Source organism: Diospyros lotus, chromosome 12 (assembly GCF_014633365.1).
Source record: "Diospyros lotus cultivar Yz01 chromosome 12, ASM1463336v1, whole genome shotgun sequence".
NCBI lineage: Eukaryota > Viridiplantae > Streptophyta > Magnoliopsida > Ericales > Ebenaceae > Diospyros > Diospyros lotus.
In genome coordinates, this window is record NC_068349.1 from 4378921 (window position 1) to 4388840 (window position 9920).

At 40.2% G+C, this 9920-nt stretch overlaps 2 protein-coding genes across 4 annotated transcripts; one reads left to right on the plus strand and one right to left on the minus strand.

Annotated features, from left to right (window-relative positions):
* Positions 1-531: 531 nt before the first annotated feature.
* LOC127787105 (RAN GTPase-activating protein 1-like) lies at positions 532-4702 on the plus strand. Of its 3 annotated transcripts, XM_052314967.1 has the most exons (3): positions 532-632; positions 749-804; positions 2709-4702. In XM_052314967.1, the coding sequence occupies exon 3, from the start codon at positions 2719-2721 to the stop codon at positions 4330-4332; it is 1614 nt and encodes a 537-aa protein (XP_052170927.1). In that variant the 5' UTR covers positions 532-632; positions 749-804; positions 2709-2718; the 3' UTR covers positions 4333-4702. The 3 variants fall into 3 exon arrangements, with proteins under 3 accessions (XP_052170927.1, XP_052170926.1, XP_052170928.1); XM_052314966.1 differs by lacking the exon at positions 532-632 and having other exon boundaries at positions 646-804; XM_052314968.1 differs by lacking the exons at positions 532-632; positions 749-804 and adding an exon at positions 833-1161.
* A 254-nt stretch (positions 4703-4956) lies between these two features.
* On the minus strand, positions 4957-7377 carry LOC127787106 (chloroplast stem-loop binding protein of 41 kDa a, chloroplastic). The gene is made up of 6 exons (XM_052314969.1): positions 6922-7377; positions 6679-6800; positions 6060-6162; positions 5842-5980; positions 5473-5750; positions 4957-5285 (listed from the first exon to the last, which is right to left on the minus strand). Exons 1-6 carry the CDS (start codon positions 7318-7320, stop codon positions 5103-5105), a joined length of 1224 nt encoding a protein of 407 aa, XP_052170929.1. The 5' UTR covers positions 7321-7377; the 3' UTR covers positions 4957-5102.
* Between the last annotated feature and the right edge of the window lie 2543 nt (positions 7378-9920).

Consider the following 9920-nt stretch of genomic DNA (forward strand, 5'->3'; position numbering starts at 1 on the left):
ATCAAAATTACTCCCAGAATTGGCAAAATTGCATTTCAAGGTACTGGTGGAATAAAGAATAATGGGACGACGGTTGAGATGTATATGCATGCTGATTAGGAAGTGGGCAGTGGGCCCCGCCAGGGTATTAGTACATCCACGTCATCCACCAACCGAAAAAAGAAAGAATTGTTCCACTCTCCCCCCCCCCCCCCCCCCCCCTCGTATTGTCAGTTAAATTATTATTATATAAATACAACCAGATTAAAAAATGTTAGGAGTAATGTGTCGGTGATTTGGAGTTGAATTGAAGTGTGGTCCACCGCCGACGCCAAGCCATCAATCTGATTGGCGGTGGGCCGTTTCGCCGACAGACACGTTGCAGCGGCCTTTCAGTTGGGGCAGTGTTTGGTTGGTCGACCCACGAAGAGACGTGGGATAAGCCTATTCCTGTCCCGAATACGCAATTCCAAGGCAAGAATTGGCGGTGTATATCGAGGCTCGTATTGGGCCGGGCTATTTCTTCCAGGCCCCAAAATCAGAGCCCGATTGGGCTGGGCACAGACTTCAAGAAGATACACGGGCTTAGCTGAAAATGACCCGCGTGGCTCTCACTGCTCCGTAAATCGCCGGTTTAATCCACCGCCATTGACGTGAGTTCTCAAATTTTGAGTTGGAGGCATCATTTCCCTCCATTTCCCCAAAACGCTTTTATCTATGCACGGACGTATAATTCGTATTTTTTTGTTCGTCTCTCGTTTCCTTGCAGGGTTTGGAGATTTGAGTTCTTCTCGCTCTCGAAGCTTCTAGGGTTTCGTCTCACCGGTACGGTTCTCTACAATTGTTTGATTTCTCGAATTTTTTCTGTTTTCTACGTTTTTATCTGTCCGTTGCCTGTTGAGTTTGGCGTTGAGTGGATCCGATGGTAGGTTTTTGTTGTCTGTTTAGATTTAGGGCTTTTTTTGGGTAGGTGAAGTGGTTGCCTTGCGGATTTGCTACTCCTTGTCCGCAGTATGTTACAGATTTTTTTTTTTCTTTTCTTTTTGGTGGTTAATTTTTGGTGTATAAATTACGTTCTCTATGCTGGTAGGGCAAATTGTATTTTATTGGCCGATTTGTTCTGGTTTAGTTACATGCGTATGGCCTGCAACATTTTAAAGACTTTATTGTGCTGTTTTGAAGGTAACTTGCTTATTTATCTGGTGCACCAAGAAGGGAAAAAATGTGTATTTTTCCGGAGTAGTTGAGATCAATACTCTGATAGTAAAAATCCAACCTGCTGGAGCATTATTCCTCCTTTAAGAACTTACTTGCTGCGTGTAGTATGCATAGGTCTTGGTGTTTTTGCAGTGTCGTGGGATACTCCCAATTGTTGGTCATTGTTATTCACTTTTTCGTATATGCAAATGCAATTATATATGTATAATTGTATATATTTTGTTTGTGTTGTGATTGGTGGTCTTTACCTACAAGTTTACAAGCACAAATGGAAAATATTTATAGGATGTTGTATGGCATCGGGGTGCTTTTCCAGGGGTTACTACAATGTTGTATGTCATGGAAGTCCAAGACTGATGTTTTCTTGCTATGTTGTAGACATGTACATTTCTAGTACAGGACTCTATGTCAAGGCCAAAGTCATTCTACTGTCATAGAATGACATGTTCTTCTGGTTTAGGATTTAAGAGAATATTGTTGTTCACAAAGAATGAATATAGTGGAAAGGTGCCTAGAATAACACAGCCCCATTTGCTCAAAATATTTGATGATTGAAGCTTGCAAGTTCAACCTGTGTGTCGGATCTTATCATTAAAATCATGGAACAAAAGCCAGCTTAAAACAGGCTAGAATGGTTATCCATGGAGCAATGACTGCTCTTATCTGACAATCCGTTATCCATAAACATTAAACAACCCTATTTTGAGACCAGTGAGTTTAATTTTATTATCTGATTGATCATGATTTTTCCTTTATAAGGTATCTCTAGTGTGGGCATTTGTCATGTAGGGGAATCTCTATTCTTGTTATGATGGTTGACAGAGAGGATGGCTAGTACCTGTGTATCTCTAGTGCTTTATAGCAAAAACTATGTGGTCTTCTTATTTCTTGATACAGGATGCAAAGGGTAGAGGTTTAGTAATATACTGTTGAGAGTTGAGACTGTCCATGGTCTGATATGAACCCCTTAAATTGGTCTGCTAACATGATTTTGTTTATGGGATGTCTAGTTTGCTCTTTTTTAAAAAAAAAAAAAAAAACTTCATGGAAATCTTTCATTTGTTGTTTTGTTCTTTATTTCATTTGCATTCATGTTATAGATATGCTTTATCAATGCTCAAGGCACTTGAGGAGACCTTTACAATGCTGAAGGTGCATGGGACTGGCAAACTAAATAAGTGAAAGCTCTATAATTATTACTAGGAAAACCTACCTCACAATCAAAACAAAAAAAAAATTATTTCCACAAGGATGATAGACCACCACTGAACCCATATTCAGGATTGTAGATTTCATGTTTTGTGGTTGATCTTACCCATGCTTTTTTTGTTTGGATGATGGTGCATGTCCCAACTCCAATGCCTTCTTTGCCTTTGAATTTGGACTGTTTAGAATTTACTATTGCATATCCCAATCTTCATCTTCTTTGCCTTCTTTTTTTTTTTTTTTAACTTGTTGCTTCTGTTTGGATTCCCGACAAGCTTGTGATAAGTTGGAAAACATGGTTCTAGGTAATTTAACATGGAGCCTTCAATTCAACAACGCACATTCTCAGTCAAACTATGGCCCCCTAGTCAGAGTACCAGGCTATCGCTTGTGGGGCGGATGACCAAGAATCTTACCACTCCATCCATTTTTTCACGAAAGTATGGTCTTCTGAGTAAAGAAGAAGCTGAGGAGGATGCCAAGGAAATAGAAAAAGTGGCTTTTGATACTGCAAACCAGCATTATGAGAAGGAGCCAGATGGTGATGGAAGTTCTGCAGTGCAATTTTATGCTAAAGAGTCCAGTAAGCTTATGCTGGAAATTCTCAAAAGAGGCCCTAGGACAAAGGATGTTGGAGAAGTAATGACCTCTGAGAAAGTAAAAGCATCTGATGAAACTATTTTTGACATATCTGATGGTCGTCGAGATTTTATTGATGCTGAGGAAGCTGAGGAGCTGCTAAAGCCTCTGAGCAGACCAGGAAATAAGTATAGCAAAATATGTTTCAGCAACAGAAGTTTTGGTTTGGATGCAGCTCGTGTTGTTGAGCCAATCTTGTCATCCCTCAAGAATCAACTAACAGAAGTAGACCTATCAGACTTCATTGCTGGAAGGCCAGAGGATGAAGCTCTTGAAGTAATGAATATATTTTCTTCAGCACTGGAAGGTTGCCAGCTGTCATGTTTGAATCTTTCAAACAATGCTATGGGTGAAAAGGGTGTAAGGGCATTTGGCGCACTGCTAAAATCACAGAATAATTTGGAGGAGTTGTACTTGATGAATGACGGAATCTCAGAGGAAGCAGCACAAGCAATATGCGAGCTGATTCCTTCTACTAAGAAGCTTAGGATCCTTCACTTTCATAATAACATGACAGGGGATGAAGGAGCAATTGCCATTTCTGGACTAGTGAAACAGTCTCCTATTATGGAGGATTTCCGGTGTTCTTCTACGAGAGTAGGCTCTGAAGGTGGCATTGCCTTGGTTGAAGCTCTTGGAACATGTACTCGTTTGAAGAAGCTGGATCTGCGTGACAACATGTTTGGTGTGGAAGCTGGAGTAGCTTTGAGCAAAGTTTTATCTGGATTTTCAGATCTCACTGAGGTGTACCTCAGTTATTTGAATCTTGAGGATGAGGGGTCTAAGGCCCTTGCTAATGCTCTCACAAAGTCTGCTCCATCCCTTGAAGTGTTGGATATGGCTGGAAATGACATCACTGTTGAGGCTGCCCCTGCTCTGGCATCCTGTATAGCTGCAAAACAATTTCTCTCCAGGTTATACTTGTCCGAGAATGAACTAAAGGATGACGGTGCAATTTTGATAGCCAGGGCACTGGAAGAGGGTCATGGCCAATTAATTGAAGTTGATATGAGTACCAATTCAATAAGAAGGTCTGGAGCCAGGATCCTGGCTCAAGCCGTTGTACAGAAACCTGGATTTAAGTCTCTAAACCTCAACAGTAATTTCATATCAGATGAAGGGATTGATGAGCTGGAGGATATATTTAAGCATTCTCCTGATATGCTCGGGCCATTGGACGAGAATGATCCTGAAGGACAAGACCTTGATGAGGAGGCTGAAGAGGAGGGTGCTGATCATGATGAATTGGAATCCAGACTCAAGGATCTCAAAATTAAGCCAGAGGAATAGGAATTACCATGATCTCATGCTCTCACGTCACTTTGCTCAAGCTTATTTAGGAAGTTAAATGTTCTCTGGCCGGGACTGCATATTCTTGTTTAAGCTGGTACAGCCTCACGATGATAAATCCATCATTCAGTAGGTTATATCTCAAAAGGAGTTGGAATTCCTGAGACTTTCTGAACATTCTTGAGTTCCTTACTTTTGCACTCTAATTTCTTCTATGGAACCAATATTTTGGTTGAGATACTGCTTGACAATGTACTATTTGTTGCTTTTTTCCGTTTCTCTATTCCCCAGGGTATTATCGTTTGTTGCCTAGAAATTGTTGGTGGTATTGCAATTTGCAAATTCAGGCTAAAGGCCCCCTATTCAGAAATTCTCTAATTAGATGGATAATACGCTTACTGTATCGGTCATTAGTTGATGGAAATAACTAATTGGCTTAAGGTAGAATTACGCTATACCTTTTTTTTTTTTTATAAAGGGTTGTTTCACTCTTTTTTCTCTGTTTTTTTTGGTTTTGTTTTGGCGTACAAGATCTTGATCAAATCAGCATATGTTTTATGTGGGATGTGAATTTATTTGGATTAACCTTAAAAAGCCTCTGTAGGGTTGCAAATTTTGTAGGCATTTACTCCAAAGCCAGAAGTTGTTTGATGGTATTTTTAACTCTGAATCACCTACGTTGGATACACACTGCACTGCCTCTTAGCATAGCAGAGAACGCAACACAAAAATTACGTTTCTTTCGGTGTTGTAAAATAATCAAAGCCATATCATACAGCCACTGGCACTTTCAATGACTCGAGGATCTTATCATCTATCTCAAATTTCATCGGCTTCTTGTCCCTTCCAATCTTCGCATACTCCTCAAACCGCTCCTTCAAGTCCTCGGGAAGGTTTGTGGTTCCTTTCCACCCAAGAATGTCCTTAGCGGCTCTTGGTTCTGCATAGAAGTGCTGTAAAAGTACATTGGTGGTATGAATTAGCCTGTTATTTTCTAGGAATCAAGAGGTGCCTATTATTTTCTAGGAAAATCCTGCTAATGATGTCTTTATCATCTTGGTCATCCAATTAGATTCCATTTAGACTGTCATTTGGGCTAAGTGAAATCAGTAATCGATGTCGAGAAGGAAGTGTCCATACCATATTGCGGAAGGGAAAAGCTTTCTTTGCATCAACACCAACAGCTTTGGGATCATAATGCACAATCTCAACCGCCTTGCCTGCTGCTTGCGCGCATAGTTTGGCCATCCCGTCCAGCGTCAGGGCGCGATCGCTCACGCAGTTGAAGATGTTGCCACTTGCAGTACCCGGGTTCTTGACTGCCAAAGTGAGCATGGACGACAAATCTCTAACATGGGAGATGTTGGTTAGTTGCATTCCTGAGCCGGGTATTGGAACTGGCCTTCCCCGAACAATTCCTGTTTAGAGCAACACCTTTTGGATCAATAGACCGCAAAAGGCGAGTTTTAGAGAAGAAAACCAAAAATACCACTCAAGTTTGGTACTCACGATCAAAGAACCACTCCTCACAATCCTTGTTGTTGCCGGAGCCAATCATGTATTGTGGCCGGAAAATTGCCCAGCTGCTGAAAATCTCTGAAATGTACTTCTCCACTCCAACATGACTAGCATCAACTTTGACAACATCCTGTCATACACATAGATGGTCGGATGAGCAACTATATGTTGGCTTTGACAACATAATTATATTATTACATAGTACATACCCCTTCAACATGAGGAGGCTCATCAGTTGGCTTATATATTCCAGCACTGCTGATGTACAGAAACTGCTTAGCACCAGAGCTCTTGGCCCAATCTACAACAGGTCTGCGCAAGAAGATGGTATTATTAGTTAGAACATATAGAAGATAAAATGGAATAAATATCCAGAAAAAAATGATAAGAGGAGGAGATACTTGAATATGATATGAATTATAAGAGGTTTACAAAATAATGAAAATGACTGACATATTAGGATTCATGTAGCCATCCGGCATAATGGGATGAAGGAATAATATGTAGTTGTATCGGACTCGAAAAAGGCTCAGTTTTGGTTAAATATATTTCCCCTTAGCATAGGGAACTGCATGATGTCTTGGAATTCATCCTTTAGTTCCCCATTGCCCCATCATCCAGAAAGAATTATATTTGCCTCAATTCTATTTCTAGTTATCTCTGTTCTAAAACCAACTCTGTATATTTGCTTTTATTTTCTTATTGTGGACTTGTGTCAAACATTTACGAGGCCCATCCACTAAACTTTACTGATTATTGAAATTCAAGAATGTACGAAGACAAAAGCTATTAAGCTTCAAAGTTCTCAATATCCAAAGCAACACACACCTGACAGTGTCCAAGTCTTTGCCATTATTATCCAACACCGCATCAAACGCTGCCCCTTCCAAAACCTTCCCGATTTCCGCTGGGTCTCCCCAAACCGTCTTCCCACCAGCACCCACAATTTCCTGGAAAAATCCCAGAAAATTTTCTTTACAAATTCATCATTACCCGGAAACAGAATACCGAAAAATCCCAACCAAATAAAGGTTTTTGAAGTGTAAATTTAGCTGTGAAACGAATCTTAACCGAGAATCTGCTGAAAGGAGGCTTCTTCATCTTATCCGAAGTCTCTTCACCAACAGTCAAGATGGTGACTTCATGGCCAGAACCCAGAAGCTCTTTCGCGAAGTAGAAGCCAATGACGGCATGGCCGCCGCTGTTCGTGTTGACGATCAAGACCTTTGCCTTCTCGGCCTTGACTGTGAAAGAGGACGATGAAGAAGAAGAAACAGGCTTGGAGGATTTGGGGAATGGGAGGAAACGGGGAGAAGCGGAGAGAGAAGAAGAGTAGTGAGAGACTGAAGAGAGAGAGAAGCGTGGAGTGGGAGAGAGCGAAGGAGGAGGAAGATTGGATTTGGAGATTGGGGAAGAAGAAGAAGAAGAAGAAGTGAAGAGGAGAGACGATGAGGAAAGAAGAGTGGCCATTGACGGTTACAGTCTCTCTCTGTGTTGGCGATGATCCGATGAGAATTGTGAACCAGAGGTTCCTTTTATGGAAAAACTAATATTAAAAAGATAAAAAAAAAAGGTTTACTTCCCTTTCCCGGCTTCTCAACTTAAAAAGGTTGGTTGAAGTTCGATAATTTTAGTTTAATTTATTTTTATATTAAAAAAATTTAAATAATTAAATTGATCAAAATTGTTAAATGATGTCATTTTTTATCAACATTTCTATTATTTTTGTTCGATTTTAATGGTTTTTTTTGTTGGTTTGATTTTTTTGCATTTGATATGATTTTTTGACTTTTGTATTTATTTGGTTGATCCGGTTTAATTTTTGACATAAATTTATTTATTTTAATTTAATATTTTAGTTGATTCAAAAATTGAATCAATCGAGTGCTCATCCCTATTGTTTGGAATAAGTGAATTATGCAACTTAAAGTATAAAGTTCAATTAACTTTTATAAATTTATTTTTGTAATAAATTATTACCTTTAATATAATAATTATGTTAAAATAAAAAAAATTGTTGTAAAAAAACATATATGCATATCTTCATATTTTGTAATATATATGTATTAAATTTTAAAATTAATTCTAAAAAGAGAAATTAACTAAATATATTATATTTAATCATTTAAATAAAATTAAATATAAATAAAATAAAATATTAGAATAACCTTATACCCAAAATTGCTTAGGTTGCAATTTCGGTTGGGGGGGGGGGGGGGGGGGGGGGGTGCGTGGGTGTAAAACAAATGTTATATTTAAGTTGTGTAATTTATTTCTAGAATTTGGTTTAATATAGTTGAATTTCGTAGAATTGAATTGAAATCTATAAAAATTTTCATTTCGAACATAAAAAATTAGAATTAGAAATGAATTCTGTAAAATTTTATAGAATTTGATGATGGTATTTGGGACCGACCACCACGTGCCACCTCTGCAACTGGACCTCGGGAATGGTACCTAGGACTTGGCGATGTCGGACCTCGGGTGTAGAACCTGCAAGACAATGGAGGGCCAGGGTTTGGATCTCCCGGGGTGGACTCCGACGCTCAAATCAGTAGGGTAAATGCAAGTAGAAGTAAATGAGAGAGATGTAGAGCTTGAATATACCTGGCGAGAGTCCTTGTCTTTTATAGGCGAACCCGTTTTGGGGTACCCGAGATGAGCGGACACGACTCCCGAGAATCCCGATCAAGTTGGAACGGGTAATGCGGTTCGGCCCGAATTTCTCGGGCTCCGCTCCGGAGTGTTGACTTGCCACGTGTCGGTCTCTCCGGTGATCCACGTGGCAGGTGAGACTATTAGCACGTATGGGTATTCTAGTAATTTTAGGTAATACCACATCACTTGCCCCCCACTCCTTGAGCTGAGCTGAGAATCACGCTGGGTCGAGGAGTAGCTTAATTTTTGAGGTTATTTGACTGTAGATTTTTCCCAAGATGCATAAGAGTATTTCTAATGTATGAGACAACCAAATCCCAAACTCTTGAGGTTAGTCTTTCCATACTCTTTTATTTTCATCACTTTCACTGCTCGTTTGCTTTTTCCTTTGCGTACATATATATATATATATTTAAAAAACTTCTTCTTCACTAGCCTGGCCAGGCAGCCTCGGCCATGGCTGAAGTCGGCCTGGCCAGGCCGCGGCTCGACCATGGCCGAGCTCTCCTAGGAGCCCCTTGGGCCCCCTCTTTTTTTTTTAATAATATATATAATATATATGTTTATATATATATGGGAGCCAGGAGGTCGGCCATGGCCGACCTCTCATCCCGGCCATGGCCGACCTCCGCTCCCTTTGGCCTTTTTGCCCCCCCTTTTTTTTTAATACTATATATAATATATATATATGGGAGCTGGCCTTTCTGCCCATTTTTTTTAATAATATATATATTTATATATATATGGGAGCTGGGAGGTCGGCCATGGCCGACCTCCGCTCCTTTGGGCCTTTCTGCCCATTTATTATTATTATTATTATTATTATTATTATTATTATTATTATTATTATTATTATATTTTTTAATAACAACATAAGCTTTAAAATAAGACTTAATTTGACTGACCCGTTTTTTTGGCCTTTCTTTGTTGCAGGCGTAGCTCGAGATTGTCCAAGCTAAGTCGCATCTGTTGAGTTTCCTTTGGCTTGTGTCCAGCTGTGGTTTTCCTTCCCTGACCTCTGTCTTCCCTTTCTTGGTCAGGCTGGGATATCCTCTAGTGGAATTCCTTGGTCTGGCTGATCAAGCTGAGATATTCTCTTGTCAAGCTGGGATCCCTTGGTCCCTTGACCCTTGGATTTCAGTCACTCCCACGTAGAAGAGGGTGTTGAGTTTCTTCCGTGGCCATTAGTCCACCTTTGGGGACGGCGTAGGGCTCGTGACCTTTGAATTTTAGCCACTCCCTCGCGGAGGAGGGTGTTGGGCTCTGAATTTTTCCTTAGCCATTAGTCCATCTTTGGCTTGTGGACGGCTTAGGGCTCGTGACCCTTGGATTTTAGCCACTCCCTTGCGAGGAAGGTGTTAGGCTAGAGTTTTCCATTGGCCCTTAGTCCACATTTGGGGACGGCCTAGGGC